This window comes from Squalius cephalus (assembly GCF_949319135.1).
Source record: "Squalius cephalus genome assembly, chromosome: 1".
Taxonomy (NCBI): domain Eukaryota; kingdom Metazoa; phylum Chordata; class Actinopteri; order Cypriniformes; family Leuciscidae; genus Squalius; species Squalius cephalus.
Window position 1 is genome coordinate 22,514,714 of NC_137122.1, and position 19,885 is coordinate 22,534,598.

At 34.9% G+C, this 19,885-nt stretch overlaps 3 protein-coding genes across 3 annotated transcripts in view; 2 read left to right on the forward strand and 1 right to left on the reverse strand.

Moving 5' to 3' along the window:
- The window catches only part of LOC307171322 (baculoviral IAP repeat-containing protein 2-like), a gene marked incomplete at both ends in the record, with an annotated part of 41,978 nt that extends 34,129 nt beyond the window's left edge, over window positions 1-7,849 (reverse strand). Inside the window, one exon of the mRNA XM_079892870.1 lies at window positions 7,765-7,849. Coding sequence (XP_079748996.1) covers window positions 7,765-7,849 — 85 coding nt within the window. The remainder of the gene's footprint in view (window positions 1-7,764) is intronic.
- LOC307166135 (uncharacterized protein) lies at window positions 257-6,272 on the forward strand (the record flags this gene model as incomplete). Its single annotated transcript, XM_079884314.1, has 14 exons — window positions 257-449; window positions 613-706; window positions 869-1,011; window positions 1,438-1,494; window positions 1,992-2,066; window positions 2,194-2,262; window positions 2,364-2,417; window positions 2,718-2,786; window positions 3,331-3,399; window positions 3,514-3,573; window positions 4,511-4,579; window positions 4,754-4,807; window positions 4,948-5,150; window positions 6,032-6,272. The coding sequence occupies 14 exons, from the start codon at window positions 257-259 to the stop codon at window positions 6,221-6,223; spliced, it is 1,401 nt and encodes a 466-aa protein (XP_079740440.1). The 3' UTR covers window positions 6,224-6,272.
- Window positions 7,850-7,851: 2 nt separating the features above from the next.
- Window positions 7,852-8,826, forward strand: LOC307171329 (baculoviral IAP repeat-containing protein 2-like; the record flags this gene model as incomplete). The annotated part of the gene is made up of 1 exon (XM_079892883.1): window positions 7,852-8,826. A coding segment is annotated over one exon (975 nt), but the record flags the coding sequence as incomplete, so codon positions are not given.
- Between the last annotated feature and the right edge of the window lie 11,059 nt (window positions 8,827-19,885).

The window sequence follows — 19,885 nt, forward strand, 5'->3', positions numbered from 1 at the left end:
ACTCGGCATCCATTTAGTTGGCGACCTCTCAACAACCGTTGAGTTCTGCAAGTTTGAGGAAATAGAGAACAAAATTTTTCTTGTCCCATATCAACATCATTTCGTTGCAATTCCTCTTTTACATAAAAATTAATTCTTTATCAGTGCTTTTTGTAACATAGTTTATGCATTTGAATTACATAGTTGAAAATTTTATTGGAGTAATTAAATAATATGGGTTTCAGGCTTGAAAAAAAAAAAGAAAATAAAAAAAAAAATGTACCTAATAGTGGAGTTTGAGGGAGAAGGTACAACTGGACCAATTGCCAAGTCATGGTACGCAGACGGCTACTCCTGGTGGCCTCCATATAAAGACCTTGACAGGGTGTTGAAGAGCGTCAGAACCATGGAGGAACCACAGCCAGAGAAAGGGTGGACCCGTCACAGAACCAGAATCCTGCATGAGTCAGGTAAGAGTAAATTATACTGTGTAAATTAAACATGATCTTGCCCAGCATACCTGTATTTCATTGTTCAGAATCTTAATTTTTTTTTTCTACACTGTAAAATGTGATCTCACATAGCTCTAATAAACAACATGTAAAAGCTCCAAAACTGTATTTCATTTGTCAGCATCTTTTCAAAATGTGGCCAAAAACTGGAAGAAGGCCAGCTACACATCTGACATAAATTCAGAACCTGAAATTGCCAGAAAAAGGATTCCCAAGTAAGTAACAAAAGACAAAATAAATGGTTTAACACATGAAAATCCAATAATTAAGATATTTTTGATGAAATCTCTGAGCTTTCTGACCATTCAGCATATTTACGTAGCTTTGACTTTAAACAGTGAAGAGCATCCAATTGTACTTTTTCTTTGTTTTCCTAGAAAGAAAACATACTCTGATAACATCTCATCAGATGATGAGGCACCAGAACCACCACCCCTTAAAAAAAGAAAAATCGCAGACACAGAGAGTGTTCCTCCAGCACCGAAACCTCCAGCACTTCCAAAACGCACCAAAAAAAAAGGTAATGGAAAATAACTTAAAAAAAATAAATGTTAATGAAATGAATGCTATGAATAACAATACATTTTCCATGTCGACTCAACCAAAGGTCGAAAAAAAAATATATATCTACGATTCTGCAGAGGCTGTAAAATTACGATTTTGACCAGAGATTTTGAGCCAAAACACAGGGGGGTTAGAAAGATAGCAGCATCGTTATTTTATTTTTACAGAGAGATTGGTAGTCTATAAGTAAAATCTGTTGACTTCAGCAATCTTTTGCTGCATGTGTCAATGATGACAGTTCCAAAAAAAATTCATACATGACATTCAATATTATACTATTTTTTATTTTCTGAAATTTGGTTGATTTGATGATTGATGAAATAAGTAAGATTAAAAGTGCATAACACCCAGATTACAATAAACGAAATTTCCTTATTATTAGGTCCTGTTGTGCAAACTCAGGTTTTCCAGAGCAAAGCTGTAAACCCTTTAAGCAACTGTAAGTTTTTCTTTTATTTTTTTTTATCTTTTTAAATTTTTTATCCAAACCTACAATGATTACTCAAAGCTACAACTATGTCAGTGGTTCTTAATCCTGTTCCTTGGAACCCTCCACTCTGCACATTTTGTTTGCATCTCTTATCACTTCAGACTATTCAACTGTGGACTTCACAGGATTCCAGTTCGAAGGGAGCATATATTTTACATTCAAAGGGCATAAAAGTGCACGAGACATGCACTTAAATTGTAGTTATTTATAGAGGTATATTACATCTTACTTCACACTTCTCTAATAAGTTTTGTCTGTGTGTGAAGACCCTGCAGAGGCGTTGTGAAAATCTGTGAATAAATGTTCCTAAGTGAAGTAAACTTCAACAGATTTCTTGTTCAGGAACAGGATTAAGAACCGCTGAACTATGTAATTTTTGAAACATGCAGCTGAACAAATATAGCTATCAAAATTAACATTGCTAATGACCCCCCAACTGTCAACAGTATTTGTCAATCAGCAACAAAGGGAAACGGAAGAGCAACAGCAGACCTGGTGTGAGAGTCTCCCCAGCTTTCAAGGTAAATTATTAGTTGTATCTGGCTGTTGGGTATGCTCAAATGAAAATGCTTTTTTGAAGTTTGTAAGTTATGGGGTAATGCCCTGTCACAATTACACATATTACAAGTGCAACTCCATCTTTTGCAGCTCCAGTGCGTGTGTCTGAGGCAGACCATTACGGAGATGGCTGGAGTGTTGATCCACCTAACACACAAGGTACAATAGCATAATCAGGGATGAGTAAATCAGAAAACACATTCACAGAATTTAAATGCAATATAAAACTGAATAACATCATATGTGTGTTCAATCCATAGAGCACACATTCTCTGTCCTGAGAACATCAGGGGACAACCAAGGAAGAACACGGAGTAAGATTACTGCACATAAATTCACTTAAGTAAATTTTACAATTTGACATCCCTCACTCAAATAGAGTCAGTCAACAGATCACAGTTCAAATTGCAATTGAAATGCACTTTACAGTAAAATAACTGCAAAATGATTTTTGGACAAATGTAGCCAGACTCAAGGCACTGGGATGACTCAAAATTACCCACCCTTGTTAAGATAGATTCTGAAATGAATGTGTCCCGCTGAGTGTGAAGCAGGCCTTAGTGTGTTAATTTGCAAATTTAACAAGTGAATCTTCCCTACTCCTCCTTCCTCAGCTCCAGTGGGCGTCTCTCAGGCAGAGCATCATGGAGCCGGTTGGGGTGTTGATCCACCTAACACACAAGGTAAAAGAGCATTTATTACAATAAGTAGGAGGAAACAAGACAGGCTTGTAAAAAACTGGTAGGGACTACACAAGCTTCCTCCTGGGTTAGTGGCATCACTAACCCTAAAAATTACATAAACCCTGACCCCGGGAACACATGTTGAGAATAGGAAGAGTTGTTGTAGTAGAGCACATTTGTGAGTCCGCTCAAGCTGTCGGATCCGTCTTTTCACATGCAATACAGTACTAACACAAATGCAATAGCAAGTCACTCTGTAGGCATCTTAAAACAGTTCCCACACAACCGATTTATAGATTATCATGACAGAATATGCTAATTGAAGATAGTTAACTCCACATCAGCAACATAAATTCATCAACTGACCATTCAGAAAAGTCCTTTTGCTCTACATGTTGTCACTTCTTTTTGAATCTCTCCATCTTTGTCCAAATCCAGTGTTTTATTATTTTCTGATATTTCAGTTAACTACACATTTACTAATTTTAGTGTGTGTTAACTTGTGTTGGAAACAAGCAAATCTTACCTACTCCACCTTCCTCAGCTCCAGTGGGCGTCTCTCAGGCAGAGCATCATGGAGCCAGCTGGGGTGTTGATCCACCGAACACACAAGGTAAAAGAGCATTACTTACAATAGAAAAGGGAGAGAAAAAAAAACAGAAATCTTATTCACAGCACTTCAACAAAATCTAAAACTGTATATTTTATGATCTTTTCCACTCCATAGAGCACACATTCTCTGTCCTGAGACCCTCAGGTGATTGTGACCACCAAGGAAGATCACAGAGTAAGATAAGAAATAATGAAAATAAATAAAAACAACAAATAACTGACAGTGTCCTTACCAGACACAGGCTGCGTTTACACTTGGCATTAACATGCTTTCACAGTGATCCAATCAAGCAGATTGGATCATTAGCCAATCAGGACATGGCACATTTACATTTGTTCACATTAAGTGGCCACTGTATCTGAATAACCGATTGGATTTCTAAAGTGTTGTCAATTTTTTGTTGGCCATATGAGTGTAAAATTAATTTGAAGGAATATTAGACTGGTTCAAACTAAGCTTCTGTACTGTATATGTTTGATTTATGTTGTGTTTAGGACAAAACTTTTAATGAAGAGCATTTTGTTTATGTAATTAGGCTCTCTAAGTATATACAATTTTGGATTTAAATTTATCGTCCAATATATCGTTATCGGCTTTCAGATATAAAAGAATTAATGGTTATCGGTTTCGGACAAAATTTTCATATCAATGTATCCCTATTTTGGAGAGCAACTACTCCTAGTCACCCCCTGTCATTTCAAAGATTTGTACAATAGAGAGCATGTCAAGTAGAAACGCTTTATCCATTTTGTGATTTTGCACCCATTTTGGGAGGTGCGTGCGCAGTCAGTAGTGAGGAGCCAGGCAAAAGTATAAACATTATACTTGTTTCAAACGGATTTGACAGAATCAAGTGACGAGACCAATGCTGCAGGGGGTGCCAGGAATAGTCACACTCAAATTTGGAAATATTAGAGTCCTAACTGTACTCAAAAGAGCACTGATGTACTGACTGGTGATTGTTGGTAATGCCAGTGTAATAATTAACAAATTAACCATACTGTTCTTATAAGAAGTGAACAAAAATCTGTTTTATGCTTTTCGTTTTTATATTTTAGTGTGTTAACTTGTGTTGGTAACAAGTGAATCTTACCTACTCCACCTTCCTCAGCTCCAGTGGGCGTCTCTCAGGCAGAGCATCATGGAGCCGGCTGGGGTGTTGATCCACCTAACACACAAGGTAAAAGAGCATTCATTAGGCATGAGGAAATCAAACACATTCACAACATTTAAAGACAATATATATATATATATATATATATATATATATATATATATATATATATATATATATATATATATATATATAAATAAATATACACACATATAATTACATTATCTGTTCAATCAATAGTGCAAACCTTTTCTGTCCTGAGACCTTCAGGGAACCACCAAGGAAGAGAGGAGAGTATGTTTCCTACAAATTATATTATGTTATGCTGTTATGAAAATCATCATCAGCATTTAAGTTTTTACTTACCAAAATCCAGTCTTGAGTATTGTACCATGCAAGTCATTTATCGATTTAAATGATCTTCTGTATTGCAGCAAGGGCAATTCTGGAAACACTAGAAAAAATGGACATGAAGATCAACCACCTGACTTCACTTGTCCAGTCTCTAGTGGGAAACAGACGCATTCTACCGCAGATGCAGAATGACGAAGAGGATGACGTCTTTCCACTTGCATCTATTGAAGAGCTAGACCGGCTGGAACAAAGTTTAGTTGACAGAGGGTTTATGCAGAGAATGGTAAGAATCAACTGAATTTTCAACCTACAACTAATAATGAAATGTACTGTGCATATTTACACGCTTGTCAAAAGTCTGAGATTATCAAGATTGTAAAAAAAAAAGAATAATAATAATTAAAGAAGTTTCTTCTGCTCAGCAAGGCTGCAATTTATTTGATCAGAAATGCAGTGAAAACAGCAACAGTTAAATATGATTAAACCTTTCAATTTTAATATATTGTCAAATGTATTTTTTCTGATCAAAACTATATTTTCAGCATCATTACTCCAGTCTTCAGTGTTATATTATATTCTAATATTCTGTTTTTCTGATTGGTTAATAGCAATTATTATTGGTGCTCAATTATTGATAATGGTTATTATCAATGTTAAAATAGTTTTTGCTGCTTCATAATTTTGAAGAAACGGTTATCCTGTTTTTAGGATTATTTGATGAACAGAAAGTTCAAATGAAAGTTCAAATGAACATAATTTATTTGAAATGTGAATCTTCTGAAATGTAATAAATGTGTTTGTCATTTTTTAACATTGCTGATTAAAATGGTTACTTACCTAAACTTTTGAATGTTTCAAAAAACTGTTCATCACAGTTTCCACAAAACTATGAAGCAGCACAACTGTTTTCAATATTGATAATAATCAGAAAGGTTTATTGAGCAGCAAATCAGCATAATGATTTCTGAAGGATCAAGTGCTGCTGAAAATTCAGCTTTGCAAAGCAGAAACTTCAAAATAGAAAACAGTTCTTATAGTCAATGAACAGACTTTCAAAAAACATTACAAAATAAGAATTATTCCAAACTTTTGACGGATACTAAGAAAAGTACAGAAGAGGTACATCTATATGCTCAAATATTACTTAAAATTTACCTGTTGAAGGTGAGGAGATTATCCATCAGTGGCGGGCCAACAATGAAGAAGACCGTGTGGAGAATCTGCTTCAAGGTCTTCACCACGAACGTCGCCAGGGAACTGAACTGGTGCGGGAGAGGAGACAAGCGGGGAATCAAGTCATCAAACGTCGGCTCACTCTTAATAGGCAAGTTCAAATGTTGTACAGATATGCATTAGATTTGATGGCGGGAAGTTAGCCAGTCAGGTACGTTAAGTACTTGCTAACATGTTCATGTGAGGTAATAATCAAACATGTGGTAATACCAACAGCAACGTGCCGTTTTCAAAAATAGCTAGCAATTATAATAGCTTGTTAAGAAATTAAAAATGAGGTTTAAACGTTCAGTTAAATAAGTATTGACCAACCACAGAAACGTGCTCGAAACAACGTGCTCACTACCTAACAGGTGATTTCAGTTAACATTACGTAATTTCAAAGTTATTACATAACCGATCACAAACGCAATTAGTATAAAAATATTTGATTTATAAGCCAATCTTTCCTCACAACTCGTCAGGACACATTCTCCACGCAGCTTCAGTAGTTTTACGTAAACTCACTCAGGAAGAGCTTGACGCATGAACTCTGCACGTTTGATATCTTTGACTTTGACCATATATTCGGATAAAAAAAAATTTAAAGTGTCTTTTTTCTTTTTTATGCAGCTTCAGCCATGAGGAATCCCGTCCTGCTGTCGCCAACGGAAGCAGAGGCAGAGAAATACATCAAAGATTTCCTACGCTTGGCCCCAGGGAGGGTGTAATTTATGTTATTAATATTTGTGTATTGTAGTAATATAGAGTGTATTGTTTTATTTGAATAGCCATAGCGTTCTGTTAATGTGGCCTTTTATAATTAATTAAAAATGAATATAAATGATTAATTATAAATATATTGCCTATAATAAACGTATTTCTAAAAACGACAGCAAATGCGTGTTTTATTCTAGGTTCAGGAAAGCGTGGTTACTTCACGTGCACAAAACAACTTCTATAACTAACAGGTGATTATCATATCTAACCAATCAACATAACGTAATTTTAAAGATATAACCGATCACAAACGTCACACAATTAGTATTAAAAGTATATTCGTTTTATACATACCTCAAGCACATGTTTCCTCACAACTCGTCAACACGTCTTCTCCACGCAGCATCAGCAGCACGTGGTTTAATGTAGACTCACGCAGGAAGAGTAGCTATGTCCAAAGACAGGTAAAAGTAGGCTACATATTTACCGTGTTTGCAAGTATTTTTTAGAAGAAGCAGTCAAGCAACAGAAGAGGACAGCAGATTGTAAGTGTTTTGTTTTCTCATTAGATTTTAGCGCTGTTTATTGCCGTTGCTAGGAAACATTGTTTTGTTTGCAGTGTTTAACGTGGTAAACGCCTTCTGAAGTTGCGTTTGTTCTCGTACAGCGTGAACATTTGTAGTGGCTGTGTTTTATGGGAATTAATTTTGTTAATGGAAGGAATTATATATTTAAACGATGTCTGGGCTACATAAATCAGATGTCTTGGAGATGTATGGACATCTGATGAACATCTTTATAAGAGCGGATTGCCGACGTTCTAAATTATTTACGTCTTATTTACATAGCCTAGACGTCGTTCTAACAGCTGGCAAGGACGTCTCGGCGACGTAAAGCATATGAGCACACGCCCTAATATAAACGTCTTCCAGATGAAAACGACGACGTCACACAGACGTCATCACGACGACCAACATAGTAAAAACCAGCCTTAGCCAATTGGTCTGGTCGAACAGTTATTCTTGAGGGCCAGTAGACAAATGTGAGCAGGTTTTTACTATGTTGGTCGTCGTGATGACGTGAAATGCTTTTGTTGTGATGGTGGACTCAGATGTTGGGAGCCTGGTGATGATCCATGGGTAGAACATGCCAAGTGGTTTCCAAGATGTGAATACCTGTTGCAAGAAAAGGGCCAAGAGTTTGTTCATCAGATTCAAGCAAGATTTCCAAGACTATTTGAACAGCTATTGACTAATGGAGACAGCAACTCAAGAGAGTTTGTTATTCCACCTGTTGTACACCTGGGTCCTGGAGAAGACCGTTCAGAAGATGCAGTGATGATGAACAATCCTGTGGTGAAGTCTGCTTTAGAGATGGGATTTGAGCGTGGCCTGGTGAAGCAAAATGTTCAAAGCAAAATTCTCGCAAGTGGAGAAAATTACAAAACCGTTCAAGAGTTGGTGTCTGTTTTACTAAGTGCAGAAGATGAGAAGAGAGAGGAGGAGCGAGAGCTTCTTGCTGAGGAAATGGCATCAGATGGTTTTACTTTTCTTAAGAAACATCATCATGTCATGTCACAGCAGCTAAAAAGTGTGCAGAGCTTAATGGACCATCTTCTAGAGGAGAACATCATCTCACAGAAAGAGTATGGCATTATTCGTAACTGCACTACAGTCAAGCAGCAGACAGGGCAGCTCATTGAGTTAGTCCTGTCGAAAGGAAATGTGGCAGCAGAGGTCTTCCGCAACTGGATCAAGAAGAATGATGTCTGCCTGCTGAGAGAACTGTTGGCCCAGACAAATGAAGCTGCATCACCGAGTCAAGATCTTTCAGACTTGCCTATGGAGGAACAGTTAAGAAGACTTCAAGAGGAGCGCACATGCAAAGTTTGCATGGATAAGGAAGTGAACATTGTCTTCATCCCCTGTGGTCACCTAGTTGTGTGCAAAGAATGTGCGCCTTCTCTGCGCAAGTGCCCCATATGTAGAGGATTGGTCAAAGGCGCTGTCCGTACTTTCCTATTATAAAGTGAAGATATTTATCATCCAAGTAACAACAGTTTTTGGATGTGCAAATTTACACCAACTCTAATTGTTTCACATATAACTGTTGATTGTTAGATGATTTATCTAACAATTGAAATTGACGATAGGTTAAAATATTTTTATTTTTATATGTTCAATATTCCTTTCCCTCCTTTCACGTAAAAATACCACGTATCAACTGTAATTCATTAGCTTAACCATGTTGTTTAGTGACACAGATGGTGTTTTAAAGTTAGTCCGGCTTTACAAGACCGTGATGCATCGCTACGGTGTGACAAATATGTTGATGTGTAAAAAATACACCCAAAGAATTTAGCACAACTATTTACACACATACGAAGTAGGAGAATATCTAACTGTATATTGTAGACTGTGAGCACTCCATTACCCGTTTATTTGGGGGTCAGAGTCATCCTTAGCTCATACGTTTCTTTAATTTGTGCAGGATGTTGAAGTGTTAGTTAAAAAAGGTATTAGTTAATAACAAACAAACAAACATTAAAACAACATGGAACCATGATATTAATATATAAAATATGATATAATTACATGTTGAACCATAGCCTACTCACAGTTTGAAAATGACTTCCATAATATTTTCTTTTAGTAAAGCTATGTCTGGATTATCCCAACGCATAGTAGATCGAGTTCTGCTTTTGCAACACACTACTGTATAAATGTTTGAAGTCGTTTGTGTCTTTGGTAATTTACTTCCAATCCATACTTTGAAGCATCATGATTTTAGAAAAATTTATAAAAAAGAAATAACTATATGCCTAACTGAGAAAAAACTGTAGGGGTAAATGAAATATACAATTTTGTGTCTTGTTTTAGTGTAATACCAGTTTTTGTAAAGCAAGAGTTGTATTAATGTTTTTTCAAAAGGTCTAAGTGAGTACAATGGTTTGTCACAAACACATCTAAAGCGTTTTTACTCGTATGAGGAAACCTCTCGCAACATTACTAATCAATTAACCACAGAAATATTGCATGTCATCAGACTGTTTTAAAGAAATTAAAGCATGAATAAAGGCAAATCTTTATTTAAAGAAGAATTCTGCTTTTGCAACACACTACTGTATAAATGTTTGAAGTCGTTTGTGTCTTTGGTAATTTACTTCCAATCCATACTTTGAAGCATCATGATTTTAGGTCTGTAAAAATAGAGAATAAAAAAAAGAAATAACTATATGAGAAAAATAAATAACCTAACTGAGAGGTTTTTTTGTCGGCCTCTCAGCTTTGAGAGGGGTGTGTTAGGGGGCGGAGTCTGTTTGACCCACTGCCCCGTCTTTCAGTAGTCATTTCCAACTTGGACTCTGAAGTGACCAGTCGTGTTTTCTGTTTGGGAGGTGAAAAGGGGCTGTTGGGTTTTCCCACGGGCCACCTGTTGTGGGAGGTGGTAGGGGCGGGGTTTGCGTGGGTCTCTGTGCAGCCCTCACAGAGTGTCAGTCCTGGCAAATCTCTGGAGTGAGTGGACATTCTTTTACTCTGCTCCAGCACAAGGAAACACTTTTATATCTTTTAAACTCTGAGTCTTTAACAATTGGTTATGTAAAAACGGAAGGCTTTTTAAACTAGTTTGTGTTTTATGTAAAAGTTTAACAAATACTGTATGGACGTTAGATCTTTTTTTTTTTTTTTTTGTAAATGAAAAAAAAACTCTCTTAAGTTGTTTTTACTTTTCTGTATATGACTGAACGTTGTATTTTTAATGTTTTAACATCTTAAAATAACTCTTTTAGAGAAAATGCAATTTTAACTTATTTCACTGTTGTTTTAACGTTTAATATGTAATGAGTGTAATTAATGCACATATGTCTTCTTTAATGAAAACACTGTGATGTCACGTCACATCTGTGTCATCCGGAGGCCTCCAATGAGACATAAGTAAAAAGATCTAATACTGAATTAATAACTAAATTAAATAAAACGTACAAAATTTAAAACATTGTTTTGAATAAGTATTTTTTACCAACGTATACTTGGCTTCACAGACCGGATTTCACATTCATGTTATGCTTTCCATGGACAGTGAAGGATATATTTTAGCTAAGAACTAAACAAAAGTTTATAGTGAATTGTAATGTTAAAAAGCTTTGCTTAAAAACTATTCGTTTTACGTATTTTTTAACTGATGTTGTTCGATATGTTAAATGCTCACGTTTGAAACATTGTTTAAAAATATAATTTACCATTTCTTTTTCCGGTATCTTTAAAACTCATTTGTGAAATGCATTCTACCCTATAAGTTGGTTTAAATTATTTAACGGTGACCTTTTTTTTTTTTTTTTTTTTTTTTTTTTTTTTACGTGTTTTAAAATCTGTATACGTAAAAAGACATTCTAGCTTGTTTACATTTTTCTGATAGGCCTGGCGTTTTAAATACTAGCCTATACACCTTTGTATTTTAAAGGTGTGTCATTTTACAAGTTAAAGTTATTTTATTATTAAAGTTGTATGTGAAAGTGTTACATGTGTGTGTGGAAAATGTTTGCCTACCGCTTATGTTTCACGGTTTTAAAGTTAAAAGCAGATAGTTTTGAACAGATTCATTACTTTTTACATCAAAACGCATTCTCAAACAATGATCGATTTCTCCATTGGGTGAGGTGGATTATCTTATCAAGGAGTGAATAAATCAGTAAGTTAGTGAATATAACTTAACTAAAACATGAATTAACTTTAAACTTTAAACAACTTTTATTTTTTATAAATGTTATTTAGTGTTAGGGGGGGGGGGGGTCTGAGACTCAGGTTTACACATGATCTATACTCATTCATGTGTCTACCTACGATGAGTGATGTATCATATGGAACTTGTTTTAAAATGATTGCACATTATTTTTTGTTGATGTTGTTTTGAACGGTTTTCTAAATCTGAATGTGAAGGGCCACATTCAAACTTTTTTCAGATAACGTCATAAAATGTACGAATACTGAACCATTGCATTTTAACTTCATACATATATTGTTTTTAAAGAGTTTTAAATTAATGTGGAAAACAAAACTCTTCTTTAATTAAAAACAACTCACTGATCTGGTACCAATACATAGTTGGCTTGGGAGGGATCTTGATGTAGGAGGGGTCATGGTGTGGGAGGGGTCTAGGGGTGGGAGGTATCTAGGGGTGGGAGGGGTCTAGGGTGGGAGTGGTCTACCTGTGGCTACAGGGCAGATGTCACAGAGGTCAGTCTAACTTTTGGGATGTAACCATGTGGACGTGTTTCATTGAGCTCCTCACGAGACTTTGCAACTTTTGGAAATAAAATCTCTAAACCTATGGATCCGGATATACCCTTAATGTTGGATAAAGCCTTTGGTCTTGGATATACCTTTTGGATATATATTTGGATATACCTCTGGTCATGAATATATCCTTGTTGTTGGATAAACCTTTGGTCTTGGATATACCTTTTGGATATATATTTGGATATACCTCTGGTCATGAATATATCCTTGTTGTTGGATAAACCTTTGGTCTTGGATATACCTTTTGGATATACATTTCCGATATACATTTGATGTGGAATATACCTTTGGATATACCTTTTGGCTCTCTTTCAACAAATGGTATGTGAAACGTAAGGCTTTTTAACAATGTTTTTAAACTAGTTTGTGTTTTATGTAACAGTTTTACAAATACTGTGCGGATGGATACATTTACTTTTCTGTAAATTATTGATTTTTAACATCTTAAAATAACGCTAACTCATTTTTAATAACTCTTTTAGAGAAAAATGCAATTTTAACTTATTTCATTAATGTTTTAAAAGTGATGGATACATGAATGAAATGAAATGACATCTGTCTTCTTTTAATAAAAAAAAAACAAAAAAAACACTGATCTCATCTCTGATTATGTCTTTATTGTACATTTCTTAAAAAAAGTTTTAATATACATTGTCATGATGTTATCTGTTAAACAATACAGAAGTGGGGAGGGGTGGGGATGTTTGTAGGGAAGGGGACCATGGGAAATTCCCACGGTCCGGAGGTGAATATTGCTTTTTCAATGTTTTAACATTTATGTTTTAACATAAAATGTTGTTTTAGATGTTTTAATACTATCACATTTTGATATCTTTAAGAAAATATAATTTAAACTTTTTCATTAATGTTTTAACATCTTTAAAATGTTGTTTTAGGCGTTTTAATGCTAACGCATTTTTTTTTATATCTTTAAGAAAATATACACTTTTAAAGATACTTTATGTAAAATGTAACGTTTTATAAATAATGTGTGAAAGTTAAATGATTATGGTTCAACATTTTTAAAAATTATCTTTTTGTAATGAAAAACTCTCTTAACCCGTTATACTCTTCTGTAAATGACTGAACATTGATTTTCAGTGTTTAAACATTTATGTTTTAACATAAAATGTTGTTTTAGATGTTTTAATACTAACACATTTAGATATCTTTAAGAAAATATAATTTAAACTTTAAACAATGTTTTATACACCTTTAAACACTATGTAATTGTGAATGTACAACTTTTCTTCAAATGTATTAGAAAATAGAACTATTTGTTCGATATAATTTTAATACATGTTGTTTTAGATGTTTTAATGTGGATCGTGGGAAAATGTCCCACGGTCACATGACCTGACCAGAAGTGGGGAGGGGTGGGGGTGTTTGTAGGGAAGGGGACCATGGGAAATTCCCACGGTCCGGAGCTGATTATTGCTTTTTCAATGTTTTAACATTTATGTTTTAACATAAAATGTTGTTTTAGATGTTTTAATACTAACACATTTTGATATCTTTAAGAAAATATAATTTAAACTTTTTTCATTAATGTTTCAACATCTTTAAAATGTTGTTTTAGATGTTTTAATACTAACACATTTTGATATCTTTAAGAAAATATAATTTAAACTTTTAACATCTTTAAAATGTTGTTTTAGATGTTTTAACACTAACACATTTTGATATCTTTAAGAAAATATAATTTAAACTTTTAACCTTTAAACACAATGTAATTGTGAAAGTACAGCTTTTTCTTTAAATGTATGTTAGAAAATAGAACTATTCACTTTTTCGGATTTTGTCATTTTTGGTGTTAAAAGCTCTAAGCCTTTGGAGACGGATAAAAAAAAAACTTTTGTTCTTCTTTCAACAAAACGGACTTGTAAAAACATAAGTCAGTTTTTTAAATGTACGTATGTGTTTATGCGCTTGATATGTTTTAATATTTGTTTAATGTCTTAATACTAATACATTTTGATAGCTTTAAGATAATGCAATTTAAACTTTTCATTGACATTTTAACATTTTACAAATGTGTGAGAACACTAAACACATGTGTATTTTAACTTTTATACAACGTTTTATATTATTAAATATATCATTTAATTTATAATATCTCCCTGGTTCTGTTCACGCCCATATGGGAGGAGCAAGCGTGGGAAAAAAAGCCACCGGTCAAAAGGGGTGGAGCAAGCGTGGGAAAAAAATCCCCTGCTGGAAAAGGGGCGGGGCAAGCGTGGGAAAATTCTCACGTCAAAAAGGGGGCGGGGCTTAAGGGTCATAAATCACTCAAAGTGACATATGCTGCACTATAACCTCTCTCTAATAATGTGTAATGTCTGGAAGTCAGTTGTAGTTCTTGTGTTTCTCTATTTTCTGTTCTTGTGTTTCTCTTTCCTTCAGTGACTCTGCTTGTTAACAGCAGGTGTTCATCACTAATGCTCAACAATCACTTACATATTCTCTTAATTATCTCACTGCAACACTGCGTCAGTGTTACTGTTTACTCTTTGTAGTGTGGATTTCCCTGTGGGGTTGAAAGGGTTAACAGTGTAAGATAAAAAGACACACCCACAAAATGTATTTTAACAGTAATAAACTGTAAGTTTTAAAACAGGTTTATACTGGCAACACTGTTGCCAGTATTTTACTGTAAAATCTTGTTTTTTGGGTCACCATTGTGCAGAAGAGTAGAGCCTGTGCTTCAGTCCAGGAGAAGATCTACAAACATTGATGATATGCTGCATGTTGCTTTATTTAACAGGCGGTGACTGTAGTTGCTGGTCCAGTGGAAATCTCTTTATTTACCAAGATTTTTTTGTGGTTTCAAAAGAAATAAGTTCACAGTAATACTTTGTTCACTTTATTAATGCATTATAAATTTTAGTTAATACATTTAAATGACAGTTGGTTAATTTAAGACAGTCGGTTTCTGCAAGTGAAATTAGTTAACTCGAGTTTTAGTGCATTTTTACAGAAACAAACTAGAATACAGTAAAGTACTGTACAATTAACAGTATTTTACTGGCAACAGTGTTGCCAGTATTTTACTGTAAAAAAACCCGGTAAGGTCTAACAGTGCACACACGGATACCCGTTTCAATGACGGAGTACAGATCTCACTCAATCGACGTGCTTTCTCATTTGGAAATGCAACATTTGAAGTATTTGTGAACTTTTCCAACATCAAATGCCATAATGATGTTAACCTGACTGTTATTGAAGCTATTGCATTGTCCTGTCATCATAAAATTTCGGTTTGTTTGCCTAACCAAAGTCCCGTGATGGCACCACGGACCTCAACAACCTGACCTCACTCATGGACGTTATGTTGCTGGCTTGTTTAGGAACTTATAAGCTTTAGGTCGACTGTGTTGCAATGGCATGTAATTAACTTGACATTTTGTCTCGTCCTGTCATCATAAAATCCAGTTTGATGGTGTTTTACACCTATTGCTCGCTTGGCTATAGTCAGATCTAAAATCTGTGATAGGAGCACGGAGTGAGTCTGTGTTGAGACCACGGATAACTCCAACGCGCAAGTCAATGACACTCATCTTCCGTGGTCCACACACGGATATCCGACCGTTTCAATGACAGAGAACAGATCTCACTCAATGGACGTGCTTTCTCATTTGGAAACACAACATTTTAAGTATTTATTTATTTTCCAACACCAAATACCATAAAGACTTTAACCTCTCTGTTATTGTAGCTATTGCATTGTCCAGCCATCATAAAAATTCAGTCTGATTCTGTTAGCCTAACTGAAGTCCCGTGATGGCATCACGGACCTCAACAACCTGACCTCACTCACTGGATGGTGTGATGTTGCTCACTTAGACACTTGAAAGCTTTATGTCGACTGTGTTGCAATTTTGTCTTGTCCTGTCATCATAAAATCCAGTTTGATGGCGTTTTACACCTATTGCTCGCTTGGCTATAGTCAGATCTAAAATCTGTGATAGGAGCACGGATTGAGTCTGTGGTGAGACCACGGATAACTCCAACGTTCGTGATATGGTCACGTAATTTAATCTATTGATTCGTGTCACAGACACGTTTATTTCGTTATTTTTCGTCTTTCGTGATCACAGCTCGATTATTTCTGCCTGTCGGCTGCAGCAGAGAAGCTGTTTAATCAACATTTATTCACGAGATCTTATCATGGTTTATGTATTTTTTTAATGTTATTATTTCGGTCTTATTGCCAGGGAAGCTGGATTGCTTTGCTGTTTATTGATATTTTTAAAATGATATTTTATTAGTAGGAAATCGCGCTGAAGAAGTCTCGTTCCGAACACATCGCGATATTTGGCATCAGTTCACGTGTGTCAGCTGTTGGTAAGTAGCCTAGTAAATAAATACCTAAATACGCTGTCCTAATAATGTGTGATATAATGTCTTTTCTGTTTGTCGATATTAATCTGCCATTATATCTTGTTGTTTCATTGCTTTCTAATTCAAAATATATGATTAAACACCGCCTGTCACGTGACGTGCTATAGGCTTAGATATTCATATCAGATTAAAAAAAGTACAATTAGTTCCAAAGTTGTATTTGTAGTAGAAGCACAGTAAAAACAACACTTACCATGCTTTTACCACAGTAACATTAGTTTTACTGTGATAAGTGTAGTAAAAAGACAGTAATCACAAAACTTACTATGCTTTTACCACAATATTGGTAGTTTTAATGTGATACTTATTGTAAATGCACAGTAACCACAACACTTACCATGCTTTTACCACAGTAACCCTAGTTTTACTGTGATAGGGTGTGGTAAAAGGACAGTAACCACAAAACTTACCATGCTTTTACCTCTGTATTGATAGTTTTAAAGTGATATTTGTTGTAAATGCATATTAACCACAACACTTGCCATGCTTTTAATGCTTTAAAATGTAACATCCAACATTTGTAAGGTAAATCAGTACTTTTTCCTTTAAATAATCCTAAATATTATTCATTATGATATTTTCTTTTCTCTTTTTTCAGCTGAAAAGACCAAAAGGGCCTTTCGGACTCAGTCAGCCCATTTGAGGACAAGTAAACGGAGGAGACGGAAAGCTGCAAAGGCAAATATTCACAATGGTATGTATGTGTTGGTTTTAACCCTAAATCAAACATTTTATCAAGCATTTGTTGTTTCTTAAAACTTTTCTCACAAAACCCATAGCCCAATCAGTACAAACATAGTCTGAAAGTCTTAATAATTCACAAGATTTAACAAGTTGTCAAATTCGTATGATACTCGTACATATTTGTATACTCGTACACAATCTTGCAGCTTTCACTCCTAGTGCTGTCATTGGCTACTGCCTCAATTCCTGTACATGTTTATCGCCATATTTGTAAATCAGTTGCGCCACTTCTTGGAAAGTTGACGGATGTCACACACACTGTCAGAAAGTTTATATTAATTGCAAATTGGTCCCAGTCTGTTCATGTTCCAGTGATACATGATGTCTCTCCACACCTCATAACCTACCTCTGTTTGCAAGAGTGGAAAAGCTTATGTGACTTGTCACATGACATCAGATACTTGATTATTTTGTCATAATCAGATCAGTTACACTGCTGATAACTGTCCCGTTTGCATGTAAATCATTTTCATATGATTATTGCTTGCTATTAAAGACATACTTTTATTCATAGAAATGCCCACATATCAGTGAACTTATAACATAAAAATGCTTTTAACATTTAATTATGCAACACTCTTTACAGAAAACATATCCTACAGTTATAAACTGACTATTTGCAAGTAATGTATTAAAATTACCTTCCTTTCTGTTTTGCAGGATTACTTAGTCCTTTTTTTAAAGCTCTACAATATCAAACTCAACAGCTCTTTTAAGAGCCAACCATTACAAGAGCTACTAGTGAGTCGCAGCGAATCTTGCCGTGATCAGCACTTCCCAGGTGAAGTTTCTAGAATATTGCAATCAGTATTTACTCATCAAATGTTCTCTCCTGAATCATATGGTAAATTAACTTATTTAATACTGTCTTAATTTATGTTTCAGGAACAATAGTAATTGCACATAGAGTAAGTCGAGACTTTCTTGTTTTACAGCAGAGAAGGAAGACCAGTCCTTATATCAACGCAAGCTAATCAAATAAGTCCTTTGTTTCGGGTGAGGAAGGAACATCTGGTGCCCAAAGAAGACAGAAAAGTGCGCGAGTCCATTGGTATGTCTTGAATTGAAACAATGCTGTAAAATGTAGTACATAATTTGATGTTGACAATTTTACATTGTACAGGTTATCACTTGGTTTTTGATCATGTGAAGCTCTTGAAACAAGTGACAGAAGAGTATGTTGTCTGGAAAGAAATCAAGCATCACTGGCATAGGCTCAAAAGAGACAATGCCTTTCTTAAAGATCTTTTAAAATAGGTTGCTGTTGAGATGGGTAAAACAGTTTTTGTTCAGTACTTAGCTTATATTATGTGCTCCTATATATATATATATATATATATATATATATATATATAATACTTCAATGTGTATATTATATAATGTACTGACTGCTGCTTTGTAAATTTATGTAAGGAACAGGCAACTCTGGCCCTTTGCATTCTACTTTTTGAGGTTAATTAAGAGTTAACCTCCAACCCTAATCGAGCACATCTGAAAATTTTAACCAAAGTCTTCAGGTTTACTTCTAGACAATAGGCAGGAGGGTTTGAGTTCGGAGCTAAATCTGCAGGACAGTGGACGCTGAGGGCCAGAGTAAACCATCACTGCTTTAAATCATGCAGAACATAAGCTGACCCGACTGTCCATTAAACAACTTCATTTGAATGGTTTGTGTTTTCTGTTTTACTTTCAGACCAGGACTGGAGAACGCCTGACAATGGGATGTTGAGACTTCTTCTTCTGGTTGAGAAAAAGCTACACCACATCAGTGATCACATCTTCTGTTCTTCAACTGAACAAACTGTTTAGACGAGGAAGAAGAACACGAACACGATAGAGACATGTTCAGGGAAGAGCAAGAAACCAGTTTAGCTGTGATAATGAATCATTATTTTCCAACACAATATCAAATCTGTTTTCTGTATCATATGTGACTGAATATGATTCTCTGGCACTAATTTTATGGCTTCAGCAGCTGTGAATGGACTATTATGATGTTAATGTATTTTTGAAGACACATTTTTATTTATCTTGAATCTCATTTGTCTTTATGCTACTTTATCAACTTTATTCTGTGTCCTCCAATAAAGTGTTGTTTAATAAAGTATGGTGACTATTGTGTATTGAAAGTGGTGTTTGGTACAGTAAATAGACATTTTTATTTGAGAAATTTTAATTTCTTATTTCTTTAGTTTAATTCATTAAAAAATAACTAGGCCTACATATAATTAATAACTTATAAATTACTACATATAATTAATGACCATGATTCTTTTACTTGGGACATAAAAAAATGTAGATCTGGTTAATGATATTTGGGACAACAATGCAACAAAAGTTGCACATACTTGCATGTATGCCAGTTTGCAGTGAAATAAAAGGAAGCTATGTGAATAACAAGAGGCTGCAGTGGCTATCTTGCTATAAATACTTAAAGCTTAATTGAAGATGATCCATGTTGATCATTCTAGTACATCTACAACTGCTTTTCGAATGAAAGCATATATCACTGATGTCAGGCATATACTGTAAGCAGCAATCAGAGGGGGTGAAAAGGAAATGTTGGCACTGTTTTTTTGTTGTTTTACTGAATGGTGCATTACCCTTGTGTAATAGTAATAGTGTGTGTAGATCTGTGTAGATT